This window comes from Penicillium subrubescens (assembly GCF_028828155.1).
Source record: "Penicillium subrubescens strain IBT 31985 chromosome Unknown utg000006l_segment0_segment0, whole genome shotgun sequence".
Lineage (NCBI taxonomy): Eukaryota > Fungi > Ascomycota > Eurotiomycetes > Eurotiales > Aspergillaceae > Penicillium > Penicillium subrubescens.
In genome coordinates this window covers 995227-1017878 of record NW_026643156.1, presented here as the reverse complement: position 1 = coordinate 1017878, position 22652 = coordinate 995227, and the positions used below count along the sequence as shown (strand labels likewise).

The window sequence follows — 22652 nt, the reverse complement described above, 5'->3', positions numbered from 1 at the left end:
GTCTGTACATGATAGAAGGCAAGGGCATGCCAAGCCGTTAGTCAATGATCTCAAAATATTCAGCGGGAAGATCCGTAATAAATTCTCTCTGACTGATCGTCGAACACATGGTCCCTGACAGGGACCGGAGATAACAGACGGCTAGTCATCAATATGTACGCTTTTGGGTGTTCCGTGGCGGGATCATCACTCTGAGCAAGATTTCGTGTTGCCATTTTCCCCCACACGGACGTTTCGGGCCACGTTCAGGGACGGAAACGGTCAATGTTACAGATCATAGTGTCCAGACCACGGTCGGTGCTATTTCACCCCTCGATATCGGTAAGATCCGATTGGACGTAGATTCAAGGATTCAACTTCCTCCAGCTTTCGATGGCATTGTGCGGGGACTGTATAATAAGTATGCTGAATCAGGTCTTGTGGGTGCTCCATAGGTACCACGGACGACCGCCACGTATGTAACATTCTCGCCTCGGCCTTTTCTACGAACAGGTAAATCACAGAGGTTCTTATCTATTAATTTGATTTTATCCTGCAAATGTTCGATCATCCCGTAGTGTCGTGATTGTCATCGGTGTGGCCAACATTGTCTTGGGCCGTTTTCGGCCCGAAGCGTCGAAGCACGTCCAGTCCCGAACTTCGGCATCTCCATCATCCTGAGATACTTATTCCGACACTTTAATTTTGCATGCAGATCTTGTGCCTTTTTGCTCATCTACTATTCTTGGCTATCAAATTCCACACTTGGTGAAAAGGTATCAAGAATGAGCGACCGGCAGAATCGTATTTTGTAAACTCATAATGTCTATGAAATGCACGCTTGTAACACAAGAAATGGTAACTTCCTTCGTCCACCTCACACTATTTTGGCATCGCAGTCGAGCATGGCAGCAAATTATTAGATGCTTCGTATTAAAAGTAACCTCCAATGTTGAAAAGCCGGGTGTTAAGTTCCAATGTAGTCTGTCCCATCAGTTAACATTTTCCTTCACTACCCATACTTCCAAGGAAGACATACCTCCATCAGACTCAGCAGCAAAGATCTTCCAAGATCGAATATACGGCATATCCTCATCAGGATTGGTACAGGTATCATTCACAAGAATCTTGCTCGGACCAGCACAATGTTCATAAAGGAACCCGCGAACTTCAGTTTCATCCTGTCCAAACGCCGAGGCATAAGAGTAAGCCCTCTGGCTCTCGTCAAGGCTGATGCAAATTTGGTTGCCCGTCCCTTCGGTGGTGATGAGTAGCTCGCCGTTTTGTGGCGCGTCGCCGCAGCTAAGGCCGTCCCATGCGTCGAAGTACCACCAGTCTGATGATGCGGATGCGAGGAGTGCGAATAGGGATTGTAGGAGAATATGCATAGTATAGAGGAGGGTGGAATATCTGCGTTGATCGTCTGTTGAGAGTGATTGCTGGGTATGTGCCTTATATGTCGTGGGGGACGCTTTGGGATGATTTCCGCTTTAGGAAATGGACCCCTTCTCAGATGTGATCCCTGGTTGGTGTGGAAGTGTTGATATCATTGGAGTCATGGGAGTATGGACAGGGGTAGATGGGATTTATCATCCACGTATGATCTATTGGTTGTATTGCCAAAAGTACACCCTGAATTTGTTCATTGTGATTTGCATGTAACTGAGAAACTGCGGTAGCTGGGCAGATAAGCGCTAAATTGGCCACCATCTCCTGAGGGCTTCCGATTCAACTAATTTTCATCATTACCATTTTCTTCAATGATGAGGGCTTGTGCTCGTGATAGCCCCTGAAAATCTGGGTACGTAATTATGCTTGCTCTTGAACCATGAACGTGAACCTTGACAAAGAGAATTCCATGTCCATGTGAAAAACATTCGAGAATGGTCAGGGATGTACTTTGGCAAAGCAAAATATTAGACACAAGGCTTTGGAAATGAGAGTATTTCTTTCCTTTTTTAAGCCTCGTCAACGTTTATATACTTCAAAAAAACCCCTGATAAAGATGCAAGTGAATGCCTGATAGGTGGATACTTCATGTGCTTACCTAACGCGATCCAATCGGGCGCCGACCCGATTCCTGAGTCGGTCTGAGTTTACACAGACTAGGTAGGCGGTGAAACAGCATCTACTAGTCGTCTTAAAAGGGAAAAGTCAAGACACTAGTAGGACTAAATAAGTGACGAGGTACGTATGCAATGATGCGGTCATGCACGCCACATCGCACACAGAAGCCACGACTCTGAAGCAGCCAGAGAACCTGAAACAAAGTGTCTATGCAGATATGGCGCACTTAGGCAGGTATGGAAGCAACTGAATTGAATATTTGAAAGATGTGTTCATTTTTAGAACCCAGTAGTAGGTCCAATTCTATGGTATGATATGGTAAGGTGGGGGGCTTAACATGGATATTTGCAAAACAAGAAATCCACAAGATCAAGGACCAGCCTGATAGTCTAGATCCACTGGGGGAGGGCGCATAAGTTTGTAACCGATAAAGGACAAGTACCAACTGGTATACACCACGATGTGAAACACCGGCGTCGAAGGCAAAAAAAGCAAGATTCTAGATTTTTTATACTTGCGTGACATGCCACACAAGCATCCACTTCACTCAAGTCAAATCAACGACGACTTAAGAGTAGTCAATGGTGACAGCCAGACGAACAGCGCCGGAGGCGAGGTTACCACCAATACCACCAATGTCAGTCTCAGCCTTGGTGTAGGCGTTGCTGACAGTGCCAGCATTGGAAGTGATAGAAGAGCAAGTAGAGCCGAGAGCATCGCAGATCTCCATACCCTGGACGGTGAGGCCGGCGTTCTGGGCGGCAATAGCAGAGACATCGAAGCCGGACCAGCCGCTGTTGACCGTGGAGCCGAAATCGAATTCACCCCAGGTGGAGGCGTAGCCACCATTGGAGTCGGTGGGGATCGAGCCAGCGGCAGCGGCGAAACCACCGTTGGTGTCCTCATCGAAGGCGAGATACTTGGTGGCACCGGCGGCGAGGGTGAAGGTCTTGCAGGCGTTACCGTACCAGCCGTCCATCTTGCCATCGGAACCGTACTTGTTCCAGACAGCGACGGTCCAGTCCTCGGTGTTGGAGCCCTTGAACTGAATCACGTACTTATACTGGCTGGCATCGGATTCAGAGACCTCGATGATGTTGCTGCCGTACGGGTTGCCGACGTTACCGGTGTAGGTGTTGCCGCTACCGCTGGCACTGGTGACACCGCCGAAGCCGGAGGTCGAGTAGGAGCCGCTGGAAGGAGTGTTGGTCCAGGCACCGCCGGAAGAGGAAGAAGAAGATGAAGCAGCGCTAGTGGTGGTGGTGGTTGCGACCTGGCGGCGCTCGTGGCCTTCGGGACGAGCGATGGCGCTGGTGGTGAGGGCTGCCAGCAGCAGGAGAGACTTGGCGAACTGCATTGTTGCGAGGGTTTGATATAAAATGAAGGATGTAATCACGTCGAGTGATCAGACAGAAAGGAATGTCCTGGACAAGTCGTAATGAGGGGACTTGTAGAAAGGAATGACAGAAGTTATCGAAACTTCCTGAAGCAAAAAAAAAAGGAATGTAGAAGAGAATGAAAGTGGTGTTGAAAGAGAGAAAAGTTTGGAAAGTAGCGGAGAGGCCCGTTATATACCTAGATTCTGTTTTCAGTCTTTAGTTCTGGAAGCGACAGAGTCTGATGGGCCCAGTGTTACGTCTCGCCTTCGCCTCCACAAAGCCCAAATAACCAGTCATAGACCATTGTGCCTGGTCCCCGAAAGGGGTTATCCATGGGCTGGTACACCGGGCTGCAAGGACGTCAAGGGCTGGAAGTGGTTTACGAATAGGAAACGACGGAGGTGCGTAGACATTTGGGATTCCAGAAGGGCCGATGCCGTGGGTTGACGTGTGGCCATTTGGGCCTGGTGGGTTACGGTGGCTTGCGGGCTTGGTCTCGATTGGCGCTAAGATCGGAGAAGAAGTCTAACAAGTCTGGCCAGTGGTTCTTTTTGGAGGAGTTTGTTTTCGCTGTGTACACACGGTAATTTTCTCATTGGTCAGGGATATTTCAGGCATGAAAGACGTTGTGGGGGAAGAAAAGGTGATTGTCGTGATTCGTGGACCCCTGATTTTGGGCGTTTGAGGTTACCACCACCCAATGTTCGGGGTTGTGTCGCCTAAGACTTTAGCGCTTTGTGTCTGGATCAATCTTTAAGACGGGAGACAAAGAATTCATTCTCTATAGATTCCTTGGTTCGGGGATAAAAAGACCTCTGTTTTAAAAATGGCTTCTAATACTGACACTACATTTGACAATAGGACTGAATTGGGTTGGACAGGTCGTCATTCAACTTTTAGAATACAGATTATGTGTCCAGCGGCACTTAAAACTCGGCCAAACCCCGTTTACACATGCTACAACACCGGATAATCGTAGTGGACACTGTCGTTAAACTTTGCATTGGCTTCATGGCTCATTCGCCTTAGCGATGCAACTTAGCGTCAAACAGTGGGCCACCGTTTGCTCGGCAGTGTCGTTCAGTGGGAGATCGCACAGTCTTAACTACGCGCTAGCGGATTCTTACGAACTGGACTGGATTCTAGACCTTCCGGCGGAGTCCTCGGACGCAATTGATCAGTGCAGGTTCTTGTTTGACCGCGCATTTGCAATTTCTCCCACCGTTCTTCGATCTGTGTGACTGTACGTTATTCTTGGCTTACATGGAATATTCACTCCCTATTCTTGGTTCAGGGGTAATTCGAATATTCTTGCGGTTACGTGGTTTTTTCCCGACTGCCGAATTTGCAGCGCCATGGACAGTCATAATGTGGTCAAGGGCATGAATTAAAGCATTGCAATTGGGTTATAACCCCCGTAAAGTGGATAAAGACAGGGTATCATGGCCAATGATAATACATTATAATGTCTTGGCAGGGCAAAGCAAGGCTTTGGGCCAATCACTACCCGTCGCCGATCACCAACTTTGGTGAGCGAGAAGAGATTTCCATGGGACGAGTCTAACAGTGCCCAAACTTTTTGTGTGTTGTCATTGTTTGAATGGAAAGAGTCTTTCATGTGTTGCTTTTAATAAATCTCATGGCCAAGCTGGGTATTTTCAAAGACTTTGCCGTCGCAGGTTGGGTGAAAGTGCCTGTTTGCCATCCATCATCGATGCCAGTGGACTGACTGAAGAGGCTGCTTGCTGTAGAAATCTGGCTGTTGATGCAATGTCAATACATTGTGTTTGATTTCCGCCATCACATTATTAACCGATTTCTTGGCGCTTCAGACTCGTCTGGAAACAATGTACCACTTCCTGGCAAACGATGGCTATGAATTCCCGATCAGGAAAAATACCCGGACCAAGAGGGATTGCTACACTAGACTACCCACTTGGCCATCTGAGTCCCATTCACGCCCTGAATGAGGGGAATTCTGGAATTGCAGTCTTTCTGGCCAACTTGTGTTCCCCCGACCTTCTAACGGCTTTGATCGACCGTTGTGGGCCTTTTTCGTGCGCGATCAAACTTTTGCGGACTCCGCCTGTTTTTCCGTCCCACTGAGGGGTCAGTCAAGAAGGTCTGGGCTCATTGGAAGTCTCAGCCGGTGAGAATTGAAAGAAAGATTCCTTGTTCTGGACTATTTGTATAGAAAAATGGACACTCGGCCTCAATTCTGTGATGATCTTTACGTAGGAGGGAGTCTTGATGTCATAGCATGTGTTTCGCCGAGACAATTGAAGTTTAAATAGAAACATGACATATGAGTTACATCCAAGATTAGGTATTTGTTTTGTTTCTATGATTAAGGCTGGGCATTTTGTTTATTGGAATTGTAAGTTCGGTCTTTCTTCAAGCATGAGAATTGTTGGTGAGGTCATTGTTATCTAGATCCGCCATGGGTCCAAATTTCGCACGCTAAACGATAGGGCAGCTCCTACAAAAAAAATCTCTTTTTGAAAGGGAAAAAAGTTATCATTCTCACAGAAAACGCTCTGAGTATTATTAGGCGATTAGAACATGTTAAGGGTCGGACTTGGTGGATTGTTTACTATTTCCCGATCGAGGACACGCTTTTGGAGAAAATTTTTATGCACATGGATAAATTGAGTTTGAATCCATCATAGAGACATGGGCTTCACAGGCCCTACATGAGACATGATCACATCATTCGTAACATACAGGAAACCGGAATCTATCCTTCCAACAATACAACATCATAAACCTTTGAACCTTTGAAACCCAATCAATGTACCTCCCATATTAAGACATTTCGGCCAGAGCGCAGAGACATATTTGCAAAGAGAATTTTTGGGGCGTGTCGTATCGATCCCAATTCTTGGAGATACCAAGTCCTAGAGGCGGTACTGCTTCTTGATCATATCGGCTGCCTTCTCGGCCACGGCGTAAAGTGTGCTTGTCAAATGCCCGCATAGTTGGAAAGGTAGGACGGAAGCATCGACAACGCGGACATTCTTGGTGCCGTAAACTCTGAGCTCGGGGCTAACAACACCTCCCCTGCTGCGTGGAAGCATGCTTGCAGTTCCAACTGGGTGGAAGTTCGACCGATCTGAGATGTTGTCAGCCACCTTTTCTAGTCCTTCGGAATTCTTTGTGCACATACAATTCATCTTAACCCAGTCGTCCCATTGGGAGTTGGAGGCAGTATCAGGGAGATTGTCCATTCCTGGAGCGAACTCTTCTGCCACAAAGTCGCTCAGAGGAGCAGTCGCAAATGCCTTACGAATAAATTTAGCCACATCGACCTGGGCGTCGAGGTCCTGTTTGAACATGAAATAATTCGGGTTGATAGAAGCTGGCGCAGAGGCGTTGGCGGATTTGATGTGAATACTGCCTCTCGAGAAAGGGAGTAGCGGCCAGTACTCAGACATGAACGATCCCGCGATTGGAAGGAGGACGACTTCGGCGAAAGGAACTTGCGCTTCGAAAATCAAGTCGTACTGAAGCTTGAAGGCGGCTAGAATATTTGCTTCTTGAACTGCACCCTTAGATGAGTTAGATACAACCTTTGCATACTCAGCCATGCTTGAATTGATATAGGAAGCAACGTTGGTAACATTCGATCCGTATATCTGGTTAGCAGACGGCAAAACGGAAAAGGTTGGAGAGCCGAGCCAAAATTCTGTCCCTTGAAAAGAAAGCCCGTTGTTCGTTTGATCCTGCAAGTTCTCACCAACAGTAGAAATGTTAACCTTGACAGGGATGTTATACGTACTGAGAATATCCGGGTTCCCAATACCGGATACCTCTAGGAGAACGGGTGATTTCAAGGATCCAGCGGACAGGATGACTTCCTTGGAGGCGTATATCGTCTCAACGCCGTGATGAGGATTGGTCACCTCGACTCCGACTGCGACTGCCTCACTGTTAGAATCGTTGGACCATATGATCCTGTTCGCCAAAGTGTTCGTAATGATCTTGAGATTCGAACGGTTCTGGTAGGGCCAGTAGTAAGCTCTGGCAGCATCTTCTCGCACATTCTCCTTCGTGTTGACTGTGTTAGGGTGAGAAGTAAGGCCAACCATACTACCACCGTTGACGTCGCGGTTAAAAGGAACACCTAGTTGGTTAAACGTTTGGTCAAGCATGGGGAGCATAGTGCGGTTGGTGATTTCCGTAGGCCAGCCCACTTTCAGCGGGCCGTTCTCTCCGTGGTAGGTGATATAATAGTCGGCACCTCGAGATATCTGGTTCAGGCTGGGTATCTGGAACATTTCGGACTTTTGATAGTATGGGAGGAGACTGCCCCAGTTCCATCCCTTATTTCCGAACAACTCCCAAGCATCAATTTGGACACTTTGAGCTCGTGTGTAAGACATGCCTAGGAAGAGGAATTAGAATCAGGGCGAGCCGTAATAGATAGAGAAATTTACCGTTGATAGTGCTTGTTCCGCCGATAGCCTTTCCAGCACGCATTATTTGTTTCGATCCGCCGGCATATTTTTGATTCTCGGTCTGGTAGGCCCAATCGATATGTGTCCCGAAAGCACGTCCATAGCCTGCAACATTGGTGACATTGGGATTGTTGAAGACTGAATCGCCGGCTTCGATAACTGCGACGGTAACACCCTTTATTTCGGAGAGTCTGTTGGCAACAACCAATCCACTTGTTCCTCCACCCACGATAATGAAGTCATATTTTTGTGCTGGGTCGTCCTCATTTTTTGCTTGCACTGTACCTAACAAGTAGGCCAGAGAAGCAAGTGCGATAATTTGTGTTCTCATTTTGCGAGCAATGGAGCAGGATCTTGAAAGCGTGGTGAAAGCAAGCCTGTAAAACTCTCGAGGGAGATGAGACTTGAGTTTTACCGGACGGTTGAGGGGGAGACCTCTATGTGTATGTTTCTGGCATTGACTACTGAGTTCCCCGTTGGGTTCCTGGCCAACGTTGGAATGCTCGGAATGGCATTCTTAGGAATGTTCTTCCAAGCATGGGTGATAATAAGCGACCGGTGATAATAAGGACCCCGCAACATGATCAGCATATTAGTAACCTGATAACATCATAAGAACACATAAATCACCAGATAATTGTGATTCCCGAGATACCATTTAGTAGTTAACTGGGTGGTCCCGAGACTATGGGTGTTGGGCCCAGGATCCCGATAATGTGAATTGTTGACGTCAAGGTTGTAAACAAATAAACATCCCTCCTAACCAGGTCGCGTCAACAAAATCAACTGCAGTATTTTGGTACATTACTGACTACTATACTCCGGGTAAACTCAGTTATGGAGCTTGCCATCTACTATGTAAACAAAGCCCTAAGTTTGGAGGTGACGTATAATCTCCCCTATCCCTCCTCGCTCGTACTATCACGTGATTAGACAGATTCACGGAGCTGTAAAGGGGGATTGGACCAAGTGCATTGTCTTTGCAAATACAGTTATGTACCATTGGGTACCTATTATTTAAAGGTTGATCAATTCTCAGGTAAAGAAGGGCTCTATAACATTGTGGTCCAGCATATAATGAAATGAGGACACCACGACATTGGTCGCAGTCAACATAGGGCTGAAAGTATATATCTCGGCTCGTGCAATTTAACTACGTACATGTGAGCACGCGACTGTTGCTCAGATTGAGTTCAGTTTTAATCATTTCAATTTGAATTCCTGTAAACAAAATGGCTAGAAGAGAACTTTCAAGAATGATTCTCAAAAGAATCAAAATATGGGGGTAAGATGGACTTAAGTAGATGAATGCGAAAAATGATGCCCGTCATCTAACAGCGGTGAGATGTTCGAGACCATAGGATGATCACATGACAGATAGGCTCAAAATAATGACCTTGATTCCTTTTTATCATTGACCTTATCGTCCAAAAAGGCCTGTGAAAGGTTGATGTTAAGGCTTGAGTAACTGAAGATGGTCATAGGGGAGCAAAACGATACAAAACTATCACAGATTTCAAAGCTGGCATAACCTGAGTAGCCAGAGTGTGATTGACAAAATTTCCAATGTCTGAAAGGTATAACAACACAGCCATGCTCGAGTTTCAAAGACTTGGGGCTGAGCAACGAATAACATGGCCTGATACTGTGTAGACAGTATTTGTACCGCTGTTTGTTGCATGCCGAGGGACGGTTCCTACCCTTGTCCATGCAAGAGCGATACACCTTTGTGGTCAGAGAGCCGCCCGGGTTGGTCGCCTAAATGTGACCAAAGTACTGGAAAATGAGTGGTGACCGAGAGGGCCTTTCTGGCCCCCATTGAGACCTAACCTCCAGCTTCTGCACGCTGATATAATCATGTTTGATTGGCAGCTTCGAAAGAAACAGGATTGGAATCCTCTGCCCGCTGTCGGTTTTCTTTCGACATCACCCGCCGAGTTGGCTGCTCCCCACTCTTCTGCTCCATGCCGACTTAGAGATACCCATCCTCTGGATGCATCTGCGACCAGCACCTAGTGCCTGACCGTCCACTAATTCGAGGCTAAAATACCCACCAGCTGAGCCAAGGCGCTCTCTCAAGAGACGTCAACGACTACCTGACTAGAATGGACAAAAGAGACTACACAGATGAAGAAGACCCGGGATCAGACTCATATCAGTTGCCGAAGAGGCCGAAGAGGCCGAAGATTTCCACCATGGTAGCTCTGCCACCCTGCAGCATGCCTCGTACACTGTCGCCTGGATTTGCGCGCTTCACATCGAGATGGCAGCAGCTATAGCCATGCTGGATGAGACTCACGACTCTCTACATACGTACCCAGTTGACAGTAATACTTATAAACTGGGACGCATCAAACAGCATAATGTCGTCATTGCAAGTTTACCAGCTCACCAGTATGGAATGAACAATGTGGCGAACGTTGTAACCAACCTCAAACGGACATTTCCATCAATATGAGCAGGCCTGATGGTCGGAATTGGTGGACGTATGAATGTCGCTGTGGAAAACCAGCAGCCTTTGCATATAGCATGCCGACAAGGGTTTGATGATGTTATAATGCTTCTCATCGACAAAGGAGCAGATGTCAACGCAGTTCATGGGTATGACAAAACACCGCTTTTCTACGCCTGCCAAAACGGCCATTTCTCTACTGTGAGGCTTCTTATCGAGAATGGAGCCAGAGTGGACTTTAGGGGGGCACAGGGTGCTGCCTTTCTGATCGCTGCATTGGAATCTGGACATTCGGATGTAGTGAGATTCCTTATTGAGAATGAAGCAGATGTGAACGCTAGAGGGGATAATGAGCTTTCACCTCTTTTTTTGGCATCGAAGATGGGACACGAGCCATTGGCCCAGCTTCTTGTTGACCGCGGAGCGGATGTCCACACAAGAGACAGAGAAGGGAGGACACCTCTTTTCTCAGCCGCACATCCAGGAATAGCGAATCTCCTGATCAAAAGGGGTGCAGAAGTTAATGCAAAAGATAAACAAGGAAATACACCCCTTCTGATCGTCGCTGGGGGCTTCCATGTTGAGTCACGGTCCTTCAGCGACGAAGGAGCCGACGTTAGCTGTGGAAATGAAAGTTCAAACCCTCCACCACTAATGACGAAATGCGAGCCCGTGGCGAAGCTACTTATTGAAAAGGGGGCCGACATTAATGTCAAAAATTCAATCGGAATTACGCCAATCAGCTTGGCCTTGATGAGGAGGGGGGAAAGAAGCTAGCAAAGCTTCTCCTCGAGCACGGAGCAGACTTCAGCGCGTCAACCGAGTTCGGAGACAAATAACTTGTTGGACGCCATCGGGAACATGGACGAATATTTCGTGAGACTTCTTATTGATGGCGGAGCCAACGTCAACGTACGAGATGATATGGGATATACACCTTTGTTAACCGCCACGGAAAGAGCGAGTAGTGAAGCCATCGTGAGACTTCTTATTGACGGAGGAGCCGACGTCAACGCAAAAGATGGGTTTGGAAACACGCCTCTGTTAATTGCTGCGATAAGAGCGGATAGTGAAGCTATTCTGGAACTTCTTGTTGATCAAGGAGCCGATGTCAACGCAAGAAATTATTCTCAACATACAGCTCTGATCACAGCCATGGAAAGAGCTGATGGTGAAGCCGTCGTGAGACTTCTTCTTGATCGAGGAGACAACGTCATCGCAAGGGACATGAAAGGAGTGACAGCAATCGGACTAGGAGCGGACGGCGGAGCTACCGAGGAACTTCTCATTGACAATGGAGTCACAGATCTATTCAATCCATACATATGATTCGCATTTGATATAATATCCAATTATTGGGTGATCTTGTCTCGCCAGTCCGGGGTTCATTTTGAACGTGTTGTCAATTTGTAGATCGGTCAAGGGTAACAATTGTAAGAAGCATTGTATCAATGAAGGAACCTAAATTTGTGGCATGCGTCTTTGCGTAGAGTTACTTTGAATAAAAAGCTTCGGTGATATCAATTCATGGACTCGTACAAGATTTTGACACCACGTGTAACATGTAGCCATACCATTACCCTCAGCCCCCCGAATTAATGTGTGGAAAGACCAGAAAATCTTCAGAGAACCATGAAATGTCAATTTCATTCCAGTGATGTGGCTGCTTGAAATGAGTTAATACCAAGTCACTTTTGATACTGCCGGTGTATGGACCTGTTCCGATATCATTTTGCCCCGACGCTCTTTTTGTACTGGCAGTCCGCAGTGACGGCGTTGCCGTGGCGCAAACTGTTTGTGCCCGTGTTTGTGAGGTTCATTGCGGCTTCCTTCCATGGGTGTTAGGGTGGTTGCGAGGGTGGTTTGTTGCTCCTTCCTCACGATGCTGGCGGTTGCCAGGGATGGCGAGCTCGCGGCCAGTGGCCGTGTTTATATTCCCTCTTCTCTCCTCTTCTCTCCTCACACCGCTGGTTGTCTTGCTCACTGTGTTGGCTTGCTCCCTTTGGCGTTCTGCTTGTCCTCTTACGAGGCTTTTCCCATTCCCCTTTTCTTTTCAGATTCTGTCGTCCCGATGGCCCTCCCAGCTATCTGCTCGCCCCGATCTGCCCGCCTCCTTCTCACTGGGACGGTAGAGACGCCAACTTACGCTTCGATCATGGCCAAGGCCCGCCCCGCTGTGAAGGACCCGCCGATCTACTTTCCTGGTTTGAAGCCCCTTGCCCGTCCCTGGCGTCTTCATCCTCAGTATCGAGCTCATGTCGATGACTTGAAGAAGAAACCCCTCCCCGTCGAGGCCAAGCAGTCCTCATTGCCTGTTCCTCGTCTGGGTGGTCGCCAGAACAGTTTGGCCGTGCCCCTTCCCCCCCCCCTGTTTCCATCCTGAAGCGTGCCGGGGCTCCCGCCAAGTCAACCGAACGTAATGTCTCCTTTGGGGATGTAATCGTGCATGAAGTTGAGCGGTTCCCATGTGCTGTCTTCCCCCCTCTAGCTTCGCGGTTTTCGAACCCAAGCGACGGATCTCCCTCCCTCCCCCAGTGGAGCCCATTACGGAATTGCCGCGTCGACAATTGCATCTTGAGGTTACTGTCCGAGGTCCTTCCTGGAAGGAATGGATTAGTTTTACCGCCTGTGGAATTGCCTTCGTTGCTGCTCTGTGGTTGCACGGTTGACTGGGGCTTGTTTTGTTTTCCTTTCTTTTATTTTGCTGCGTTTCGCTCTGATTTTGCCTGTGGGACCGGCCTGGGCTTTGCGTTGCTGCGTTTCTTGCTTCTTTGCGTTGCTGCGTTGCGCCCGCTGCCCCAGTGCGACTCGCTTTGAAATTTGCAAAACCCCAAAAACAAATGGGCCTTGTGCTCTCCCTAGCGTTGCCCCTTCTCGCTGTCTGTTATTTGCGCTTCTTGCTTTTCTTCTTCTCTTGGCGGATGGGGATCTTCGGATACCTGCCCGTCTGCGCTGATGAGGCCACAGGATCCACCCCTCCGAACGACGAACCCTCATCCCCCGAACGATCCCGTCGAATGACCTGAGTTGCAGAGGTTATGCCCCCCGGAGGCTGATAGGGGAGGATGGTGGCTTCGCCTTTGAGCGAAACAGGTCAGTTCACTTCACGGTTTGCTTTACTATTTGTTGACACCATTGATAGACCTTTGGGCGACTCGCCGGATCCCGATTCCAGACACAAGGCCGCTGGAGGCAGACCGGGGTGGATGGTGGAGGGCTCTTGCCCAGATCCAGGCGTGTCCTCTCCATTTTATCCTGAAGTGACTTTTGCTGACAAGCTCCCAGGCTTGAAAGATCCACGCCGGATCCCGATTGCAGATACAGGCCGCTGGAGGCAGACCGGGGAGGATGGAGGTGGACTTTGCCAAGAAAGAGACATGTTTTCTCCATGCCATGATGGAGCCACTGCTGACGACCTCGTTGACTCGATAGACCCCATGAACTCCGATTGCAGAAAGGAATGGCCGCTGCGGGCAGACCTGGGGGGATATTGCTGGGCTCTCGCCCAGAAAAGAGTGAGCTTCCATCATGTCGCAGCACAGCGCTCGTACTAATCTTCCTATATGCCCGAGGCCGTTGACGGAAAGCCGAGCAACTGTCCGATCAACTTCTTTGACAAAAGAGTGTTTGGCAGTTACTGGGGACGCAAGGAGCGCATCTCGTAGGGCTCGGTTGGAGCTTGCTGTCTGACAGTACCTGCATGTAGTGATCAATGCATTTCGTAATACCGAGATTCTTCTCTTTTCTCCTGGTTTACATTTCCATTTTCCATTTGAAATTCCTGCGTACCGTCCAACGTGAGATTCCATGGAGTGATTCTGGATCAGATCTTGCTCTTTGGGCTCGTGACCAGCGTGCTGCTTAACCGGCCCTCTTGTCAAACTGCTGGGGTGGGTCTTCAATCGGATGTCCACTACGTGCCTCGGGGGCAATTCAATTGCAGAGCTCGATAGAATCGTCAGCCAGCGTCGCAGCACATGAGCCACTGTAGAAGTCGCTGAGGCACGCAAACCATCACCTATCATTAGCTCGTGATCTATCTGTTTATTCCTGTAAGTCTTCTGAGCAGCTAGGAGCATCCATGAAGTGAAAAGCCGCTTGGAACCACTGGTGGTGGGACAAATACAGGCGAAATTCCAGGAGTCACTCTCAGAAGTGGAAATTTTGATTTTGAAAGGGAGTGATTTGATACGAAAAAACAGAGAAATTGATTCATGCGGCTATTGACCCACTCTGACGAACACCCTTTCGAGGAGCACTTGTCCAGACCACATCCTCTGAGCTCCCGTGACATTTGCCTCGTACCCCAAGGCGAGGTCGCGAGGGTTGCCTGTGGCCTGAGTGTTGGAGGCCAGTGAACCGATGACAGCGGCAGCAGAAGCACTCATGTGCACACCGTGGCGATGTTTTCAATCAGACCGTGTGCAATAATCTCACCCAGGAGCTCTGTAGAGATGATACCGCAGTAACCCATCAGCACCGCTGACAGAGTAACCGAGTCCGAAGGGGAGTCTAGATCAACGCAATTTTGCACAATGTGGACCACTGTTGAATCACCACACGGTATTGTGTGTAAGGAGTCAGAAGGGATTTTGGCCACTGCAGCCTTTGAAGGGGAAATGACTTAAGTGTGTGTGGCTCGAGAATTTGCCATGTGCTGATGTCCACTGGTCCATGTTGTAGAAAATTGCATTGATCTGGACTCTCTTTCGTCGAAGATAGTAGGTCAGTTTCGATTGTATCGGATTCGTGAGCTCAATTCACGTGTTCTGGGTCGCATTCTCAGATGGTGATGATGCAAATCCCCGAGTTCGGAAAATGGTCCCGGGTGAGCCAGGGGATAGCAAGTTGCAGCCTGTAGATGTCATCAATCAGATCTTTGGCCTAGAGGAGCTTGTCTATATGCTGGCTCTCAGCATCGGTAGTGCTAGTGTCATCGTGGGTTATGTTGAAAACCACTGCCCCGTGGAAGTACCTGACGCGGTAGCTGTGGTATCTCAATGACGGCCAGGGATTCGGCCATACTGTCTGGGAGACACCACAGGACAGGGTCTCTCTCGTATGTTGATCACAAGATAGAGGTTGGCAAACTTGAATGGGAGTTTGAGTTTCGCGGACACCTCAACGGTGACCTGTACCATGAAAAAGGCGAGTGCGAACATGGTGTCCATCGCAAGAAGACAAGTTGGCGCGACACTTCTCTCACATACACCGACAAACACTCGAAGCGCGTGTTCGAGGGGGTCAAGGCTTGGCGACGTTCCCAGAAATTGGCATTCTGATCTGAGCCTTCTGGGGAAGGAAGAGCCATCATAATTGCTGTCAGCATGCTTTGGGGCATCCAATGCGGTGGCTTTGGCCCTCTAGTCGACGATCCAGGATGGCCCCTAATTTAACCTTGTATTTGTGGTGAAGTACTCAAATGGGTTAGCTTGGCCTGGTCCGGCTTCCCGCTGCGGGTACCCTGACACGTGATGATACCCTTCGGCTTTTCTCTTAATCCGCCACCGATATTATCGACCAATGAAAACTAAGGATCATATCAAAGCCAACTACTCATGTTGTTGTCAAGTTGGGGCCGGGAACGAGCGCAGAATATCTTCAATATTAAGCATACGCTGAAAATTTAAAATAATGGGGAGAAAAAACTCAATGTTGTACTTGATTTAAATTGGAAAAATAGCCACCGAGAGGCTTCTATGAATGTGAGATTTGAAGGATGAGCTTATACATGGAGCATCGCCGAGATCCTCTTGCCAGGTTGACATCATATACTCTCCTTCTACAATCTCCCACTGACACCAGCGTTTTCCCTTTTGCGTAGAGCTTTATACAGTACCGTTTCTAACTCAATCAATAGACCTGTCACAGCGGCGTCACCGGGTGGCATGAGTTGAGTGAAAAGTGCAGCTGTAATCCCCGTTTGTTGATCGATCCACTAGTCGCCGAGATGTGGTCGTTAGAAAATTTCATGAAATTTGTTGAGAAATAGTTTGAATTTTATCTTACCCAATGTAGGTTCGGCAGCCCACTCCAATTCACTGTCCCACTTGGTCGGCGACCGGGAATGTCCTTCAACGTTATCGTTCCAGCCAAACAATGGTCTGCCTGGTCAATGTCATCGACTGACTTGATCCCAAGAACCCGTCGCATCTGACCTCCAAGCGGCTTGGGCATTGCCGCCCGAGAGGCATCGCTAAGCTGTGGTCGACATAGTATATCAACGCTTGCTTTTGTCAACAGCGGCTGTCCACCCCTCAGGAGAGCTGTCAGGAGTTTGATAAAGTCATTCGGTGTGCTCCAAAGTCCGATTCCTCCCAGATCATCTTTCAGTGGCTGGCCCAGAATGACTGGACTGGGTTTCACAGATTTTGTTCCCTGTCCAATACTCACACGGTTCGCCATCTCTAACTTTTGGGGGAGAGTCTCCGGATATAGCTCTGGATGGAAGGTTGTCGATGTAGCTCCGAGCTTGGACCAGATGTTTGACTGCATGTATTCTTCGAGTGAACAGTTGCAGACAGTTTCAATCTGCGATGATCAGTTGATACCGGTCCATAATGTGTTCAAACTAGCTTACCAAGCGCCCGGCCCAGTCCAAACCGGCTCCATATCCCCATGATGTTCCGGGTTCGAAGAGAAGTGGGTGAGTGTATCCATCCTTGTAACAAGAATAGTGAGTCTTTAAATTTCGAATTTGTAGAGAAGTGGCAGTTTCAAAAAAAGAACGGGAGACTTACCAAACTCCCGGAGAAAGTGTGTGCCTTTCGGCCCTCAGATTTGGACCACGTTTTCAACAGACTCGATGAACTGTCGTATACGAAGCCAGAAGCGTGACACACCAGGTCACTGGGTATTTGCAGATGGGATCAGTATATTGATGATTTCCCAAGATATGAGCCAGGAAAGACGAGGTTTAGCTTACCGGAGAGTTATCTTTCCTTGAACTGGTTGAAGCTCTGGTTGCATCACCCCTTGAGAACTACCTATATAACGTCAGTAATTGGGCTCTCCCAGAGCACTGGTGATGATATCCGTGTACTTGGCTTCATGTCTCGTAGGATCTGTATATTCTTGAGCTGCGGGACCCTTTCGCGAACATCATCGTCTAATGAAAGGACTCCACGTTCGACGAGTTGCATCACAGCTACCGCAGTTACAAGCTTCGTCATCGATGCGATCCAGTACAATGAATCTAATTTCAGGGGCTCTACATTATGTGCATCGGCATTTGTTCTCCCAGATGTGCGGCTGTAAAGTGTTTTCCCTACTCAGAAGCAAGTCAGACCCGGGGAACTCCGTGTTGAGTGCATTGGATGTTGATAAATTCTGTCATACCCGATCTGTCGACCACGATGAACACTGCACCATGCAACGATCCCGTCGAAGGATCTGTGAATCCGTCCAAAATGCGATCGAGGGAATCCATAACTCAATTTGGTTTGGGATGATCGAAAATTGTTTCTAGCTCACAAAGGCCAACGAGATGTTCTCAGTTTCAAGATATTTCTCATTGTAATGACTACCCGTCACATTGCCTTGATCAATACGAAGGTCAACTGTGGATGCTAGCCGAGGTCCAATTACTAACTCTCCACGTTTGGGCGACCGAGGCTGAATTCATGACTACAACATTCACGATATTCTTTACATAATGGAGGTTACATTCTTGTTATAAATGGCGAAATAATCGAGTTAAACATAGTACAGTCGGCTAGAGCAGAGAAAACCGATGTATCTCTACTCCCGGGTTGCTTTCTACTTTAGTCTTTTGCGCTCGCGTGGATAGTTGAATACGCCCCAGAAGAAGGGCTACTATATGATGAATCTTTGATGCTCAGGCTGCTATTGTTTATTTTCGTCGAGATTTCAAAATGAGGGGCTCATCACTTACACTTCATGAGCACGCGACTTCCCCGCACATCAGGGTCTCGCTCCCCGCTTCCCCGGAATCGGCGTTCTCGCGGAGATCTTGCATTGTGTTGTGGTTATTTCTCGGCAAAACAACGGAGCTTTTCAATGGCCAATCGCAAATTGTTATTTTGTTAGCTTCAGAGAGACTAGTAGGATTGTCATAGTTCCGTCGAGCTTAGTACATTCATCGAGATTTTGTAACTAGTTAGCGATTTACAGAGAGTGGTTGCAATTAGCGACTAGTAATACAAGTTATGATACGTGTAAAACCCACCCCCTCCTCCATCAAAGATAGGAAAAGTAGGCACTGCTCATTAGTCTGCCACAATTAATCATCTTTATATGGGAATCGATGCATCTTAGGACAACATCACCGATGCAGCAACGATACCCACAACAGCATTCAGCATAACCTTGTTTGACGACGCGCCATTACCCGTCGGGGTTGATGTCGACGTACCCGTGCTGGCCTTACTGGCCGTAGACGTTGACCCGGATGCATTGGTGGAAGATACCGCTGATGTACCAGTGGAGGAACCGGCAGAGGCGGTCGCCGAGGCTGTGGAGGTTGTGGAGGTTGTCGACGCGGCGGAGTTCGCGGCGCCGGTAGAAGCAGCGCTTGTAGAGACAGTCGTGGAGGTGGTCAGGGTAATTCCGCAAACAGCCAAGGCATCGAACGTGAATGGCATATTCCAGGCTTCGCAAGCTGATTCCTGACGAACGATGGCGTCTAAATATCACGCGACTTTTTATTAGTGATCGATTTGGATCGCGAATGGAGCGTGACGGAGCTTACCAGGTAAGACGGAGCTGGCGCACTTCGTTCCCAGGCAGCAAAAGTAGGTTTCGCGGTATTTCGTCTGGTCGCACATGCATGTCGCGTCGTTGGCGCAGGACCCGTTGAAGGAGCTATAGAAGCATTTATTCTGATCGGGACAAAATATGTCAGTCACTGGTATCCCTCATTGCGATGATTCAGGCTGGGTTCGTAAGGAAACAAAAGATGTCACTTACATCACAGGTAGCATTCTCATTCTGCTCTGTTTCGTTGAAGGCCGCAGCCACTAGAGGCGTGCCCAGGAGCCCGAGGAAGGTAAAAAGAGAGGAAAGACGCACCATGTTGGTGAATTTTAAGCGAATGACTGAAAGGAGCGACAATAGTTGAGAGAAAGTTGGATGTCTCTCCAAAATCTCCCGCACGGAACAGCGGCGGCCCCTTTCTTTTGTAGAGAGATGTGATTATCGTTTGAAGAGCGCTAGCTTACTTTGGGTGGGCTTTGCCATGGGTTTGAAGACTTAAGTTAGTTAGTGCTCTTTTCTGACTCAATTGTTTAGATGGCATTACACAAGACCCATCGGGTCTAAGCGCCTAGTGTAATTTCTCAAGAGCCGCGTATGCCAGGATAGAGGGTCGATTGGACTTCCGGCTGGGGGCTAAGCTTCCGGTCCACTCGCCATATGGGGTGAATTACTACATCGAGTTGGACTGAGTCGGGATAAAACCGAGCGGAGGATATAATTAGTCATTGACAGGGTCATCCCTATAACCTAACTAATTAACTAACTATTATTTTGACGCGTGATGTGCAAATACTGTATGCCCGGCCGCATGTCGAGGAACTAATGAAGTTGATCGTGTCAAACTGCTCTCCTGAAGTGATTTCACTCGAATGGGAGCCTACATTCATATCAGGTGTACAGCATCAACTCGGACGGAGGAAAGATCTCGGTCAGGCAAAAAGAGCGAGATTAATCGTTCATGAGAGACTTGAAGTGAGCGTCCGTGTGTATGGAGTACCTAGAGCAAACAAGAAACTATCCAGTCTTAGTGGTGGATTAGCCAATTATCCTGTACCAGGCACACCAATCAGCACGCTTGATTCCCACCGGCTACACTAACCGAGGGAAGCCATTTGCTTACTGGTGCATGTTTGCTGCGTATTTTGTAGCATGGAAAATTCGCCAGTACACACACACTCTCGCTGGCAGAGTAGCGACTAGTCCGTGCTGAAAAGTACACACTAGCTAGGAATCGTGAATTCGCATGTATTTCTTGGGCAAACACAGTTAGAAAGATTACAGCCTATTTATGACATGGGCTTTAAATTTTTGATGACTGTGCATCAGGTCATCGTAGCAAGGCTCTGAAGAAGTGCGACGTTTTGATCAGACATTGCAGGACCCCAAGACGTGCCGATAAGACGCGTTCTCGCTTCCGTCGTGTTCTCGGAAGGTGTACACGGGGTATCGACTTCGTGAGCAGCCAAGGCCATATGTCAATGATGAAGCCGAAGGAAACTGCCAATGACATCAGGCTACACATGAATCTACAAAAACACGAGAAATAAGACAATGATATCCAACGCAAAGTTTGTGTGGTCTCAAACACATTCGTTTTCCCTGCTTCCTATCCAAGACGACCTCGTGTCAGATATCTGGTCCTATACGGAGGAGGCTCATAGTGATAATTTTCGATATTGCTGACTGGCGAAGAGGATGTATTCATCTCGAAATCTCGAGTCACCAATATGCTGGGTTGACTTTTTATCAACAATGTGACAGCTACGGAGTACTTGGAGATGGGCCAATCAGGGCAACGGAATCAAAAAGGGGAGATTATTGAATTGAGTGATTGAATGATTGATTGATTAAGAAACATGAAATGAGGGTGCTTATGGGGGTTGAAATACCCATGAACTTACAGTATAACGGAGGTCCACGGAGGTTGAATATCCTGGTGCCTAATGACAACTTAAATGACTGAGATTCGCCATATAAAAGTGTTGCACCATCTAGAAATCAATTGACGTGATATTCATCCTTGTTTTGGTACGAGTAGCAACCCATTGGGGTTGACACTTTTGCTTTCTAGAGGCAACTTTGAATTGTCGGTCATGTTGCCTGTGGGATTGCGACGGTGACGGTCCCTGTTGGAACCTAGTTCTATGCTGCCAAGTTGCCGTTGCTGCCAATAACTTGTGCCTTGCCGTGTGCTGCTGATGAGATTCGGGAACAACCGATCGACGAAGACTTTTGTCGGGGGGATGCTGGCTGCAATAATAGCGCAGCATATTTCTATGGTCGAGGAGATCGATACGAAAGGAAGCATCTTCGGTCGTGTATAATTTGATGACATATACTAGGCGAACAACACCGGCGTCACAAGCACTGTTCTTCAGTTAGCAAAAAGTCAAGAGAATGAATATAGGATGGCTGACAATGCCCCCAGCGAGAGGAGAAAAACAAGTATCATTTTCTTTTGGTGTGATATGTGGAGTCTTGGAAATCATCACATTGGCAGATAGACTGCATATCGCATGGGCGAGGTACCAATTCACCTAGTATAGTTCTCATCGGAAGTAGTAGGACCACGATGTCGGACACCAGAAACTGAGAGCCAAACGCAATCCAGAATGGCAATGCTGGAAAGCAAGTAAAGCTACTGAGCTTGTATTTCCACGGAGTCCATGAGGCGCCAATCGGATGACACCTGAACGACGCGGCCAGTATGAAAGTCAGACCCATCGCCACAACGAACGTGGTGGGAATAACCGTAATTATAGAATGAGCAATGACGATTTCACGAGGACTGTTGCAGCTGTATATAGCAGATGTGATACAAGCCGATACTATAGACTCAAACCGCAAGAGGTTAGGAATGATGGTTAATGGAGCTGGGATGACGCGCCTTGATGGCTACTTGGGATTGAGCAATGGGAAGTGTGCTCTCGTGACGCCCGGTCCCGTACTTGACTCCTTTAGATGATTAGGTTTGCTCGAATTCGTGTCAAAGGTCAACCAACTAGGTCTGAGTCACCTATGACAATGCAAATAACATTAGCCATGGTTACAGCTGTGGCTGCCATGATCAACCAGTCATCCGCCCCTTTCAGCCGCAAGACAAAAAAGCGAGCCGCTATACGGAGAGTCACAATAAGAGCGGTAACAATAATCATGATGACTGTTACAATCACAACAGTTTCCCCTTGATCGGTGTAGTCCTGCATTGTTTAGCCTATGTCTTTATACCTTCTTACTTCCGGGAGCCATACTTGGACTCCATTAGTTGTTCCCAATGGGGACCCCCCGATTGGAAAAGGCTGGGTCTCACTTCCAGCTGTACTATTGTCGACGGTATGTGTTGACAAAGACATCGGTTTGGGGGTAAGGCTGAAGAGCCCACCGGGGCAAATAAGGAAGAAGGCTAAGAGTTTTCTGTCTGGACGGCGTTCTGGCTTCGGGGGACGTAGGGATTAATACGACTTCTTTTCTTATAAGATAGGCTAAATCATTCAAACAGGAGGAACCTTGAAACACGGCGACCCTTGATCTTACATCTTGGCATTTGATCCATGCCATCGCCCGATTCGACAGGAATTATCGCGAAGCCTGAGACCAATGTAG

General features: G+C 48.1%; 10 protein-coding genes across 10 annotated transcripts; 4 read left to right on the top strand and 6 right to left on the bottom strand.

Annotated features, from left to right (window-relative positions):
* Window positions 1-946: 946 nt before the first annotated feature.
* Window positions 947-1367, bottom strand: N7473_008913 (uncharacterized protein; the record flags this gene model as incomplete). The annotated part of the gene is made up of 2 exons (XM_057154852.1): window positions 947-963; window positions 1019-1367. The coding sequence occupies 2 exons, from the start codon at window positions 1365-1367 to the stop codon at window positions 947-949; spliced, it is 366 nt and encodes a 121-aa protein (XP_057005982.1).
* Window positions 1368-2614: 1247 nt separating this feature from the next.
* Window positions 2615-3403, bottom strand: N7473_008912 (putative allergen; the record flags this gene model as incomplete). Its single annotated transcript, XM_057154851.1, has 1 exon — window positions 2615-3403. One exon carries the CDS (start codon window positions 3401-3403, stop codon window positions 2615-2617), a length of 789 nt encoding a protein of 262 aa, XP_057005981.1.
* Window positions 3404-6322: 2919 nt separating this feature from the next.
* On the bottom strand, window positions 6323-8213 carry N7473_008911 (GMC family oxidoreductase; the record flags this gene model as incomplete). The annotated part of the gene is made up of 3 exons (XM_057154850.1): window positions 6323-6537; window positions 6592-7809; window positions 7862-8213. 3 exons carry the CDS (start codon window positions 8211-8213, stop codon window positions 6323-6325), a joined length of 1785 nt encoding a protein of 594 aa, XP_057005980.1.
* A 2136-nt stretch (window positions 8214-10349) lies between these two features.
* N7473_008910 (ankyrin repeat domain-containing protein) lies at window positions 10350-11111 on the top strand (the record flags this gene model as incomplete). Its single annotated transcript, XM_057154849.1, has 1 exon — window positions 10350-11111. One exon carries the CDS (start codon window positions 10350-10352, stop codon window positions 11109-11111), a length of 762 nt encoding a protein of 253 aa, XP_057005979.1.
* An 84-nt stretch (window positions 11112-11195) lies between these two features.
* N7473_008909 (ankyrin repeat domain-containing protein) lies at window positions 11196-11663 on the top strand (the record flags this gene model as incomplete). Its single annotated transcript, XM_057154848.1, has 1 exon — window positions 11196-11663. One exon carries the CDS (start codon window positions 11196-11198, stop codon window positions 11661-11663), a length of 468 nt encoding a protein of 155 aa, XP_057005978.1.
* A 553-nt stretch (window positions 11664-12216) lies between these two features.
* Window positions 12217-12717, top strand: N7473_008908 (uncharacterized protein; the record flags this gene model as incomplete). Its single annotated transcript, XM_057154847.1, has 1 exon — window positions 12217-12717. The coding sequence occupies one exon, from the start codon at window positions 12217-12219 to the stop codon at window positions 12715-12717; it is 501 nt and encodes a 166-aa protein (XP_057005977.1).
* A 2435-nt stretch (window positions 12718-15152) lies between these two features.
* Window positions 15153-15616, top strand: N7473_008907 (uncharacterized protein; the record flags this gene model as incomplete). The annotated part of the gene is made up of 2 exons (XM_057154846.1): window positions 15153-15326; window positions 15410-15616. 2 exons carry the CDS (start codon window positions 15153-15155, stop codon window positions 15614-15616), a joined length of 381 nt encoding a protein of 126 aa, XP_057005976.1.
* A 500-nt stretch (window positions 15617-16116) lies between these two features.
* N7473_008906 (serine hydrolase domain-containing protein) lies at window positions 16117-17763 on the bottom strand (the record flags this gene model as incomplete). The annotated part of the gene is made up of 7 exons (XM_057154845.1): window positions 16117-16272; window positions 16344-16865; window positions 16915-17016; window positions 17075-17183; window positions 17260-17320; window positions 17377-17601; window positions 17673-17763. 7 exons carry the CDS (start codon window positions 17761-17763, stop codon window positions 16117-16119), a joined length of 1266 nt encoding a protein of 421 aa, XP_057005975.1.
* Window positions 17764-18607: 844 nt separating this feature from the next.
* Window positions 18608-19367, bottom strand: N7473_008905 (uncharacterized protein; the record flags this gene model as incomplete). The annotated part of the gene is made up of 3 exons (XM_057154844.1): window positions 18608-18978; window positions 19045-19174; window positions 19263-19367. The coding sequence occupies 3 exons, from the start codon at window positions 19365-19367 to the stop codon at window positions 18608-18610; spliced, it is 606 nt and encodes a 201-aa protein (XP_057005974.1).
* A 2130-nt stretch (window positions 19368-21497) lies between these two features.
* On the bottom strand, window positions 21498-22249 carry N7473_008904 (uncharacterized protein; the record flags this gene model as incomplete). The annotated part of the gene is made up of 3 exons (XM_057154843.1): window positions 21498-21877; window positions 21933-22004; window positions 22066-22249. Coding segments are annotated over 3 exons (636 nt in total), but the record flags the coding sequence as incomplete, so codon positions are not given.
* Between the last annotated feature and the right edge of the window lie 403 nt (window positions 22250-22652).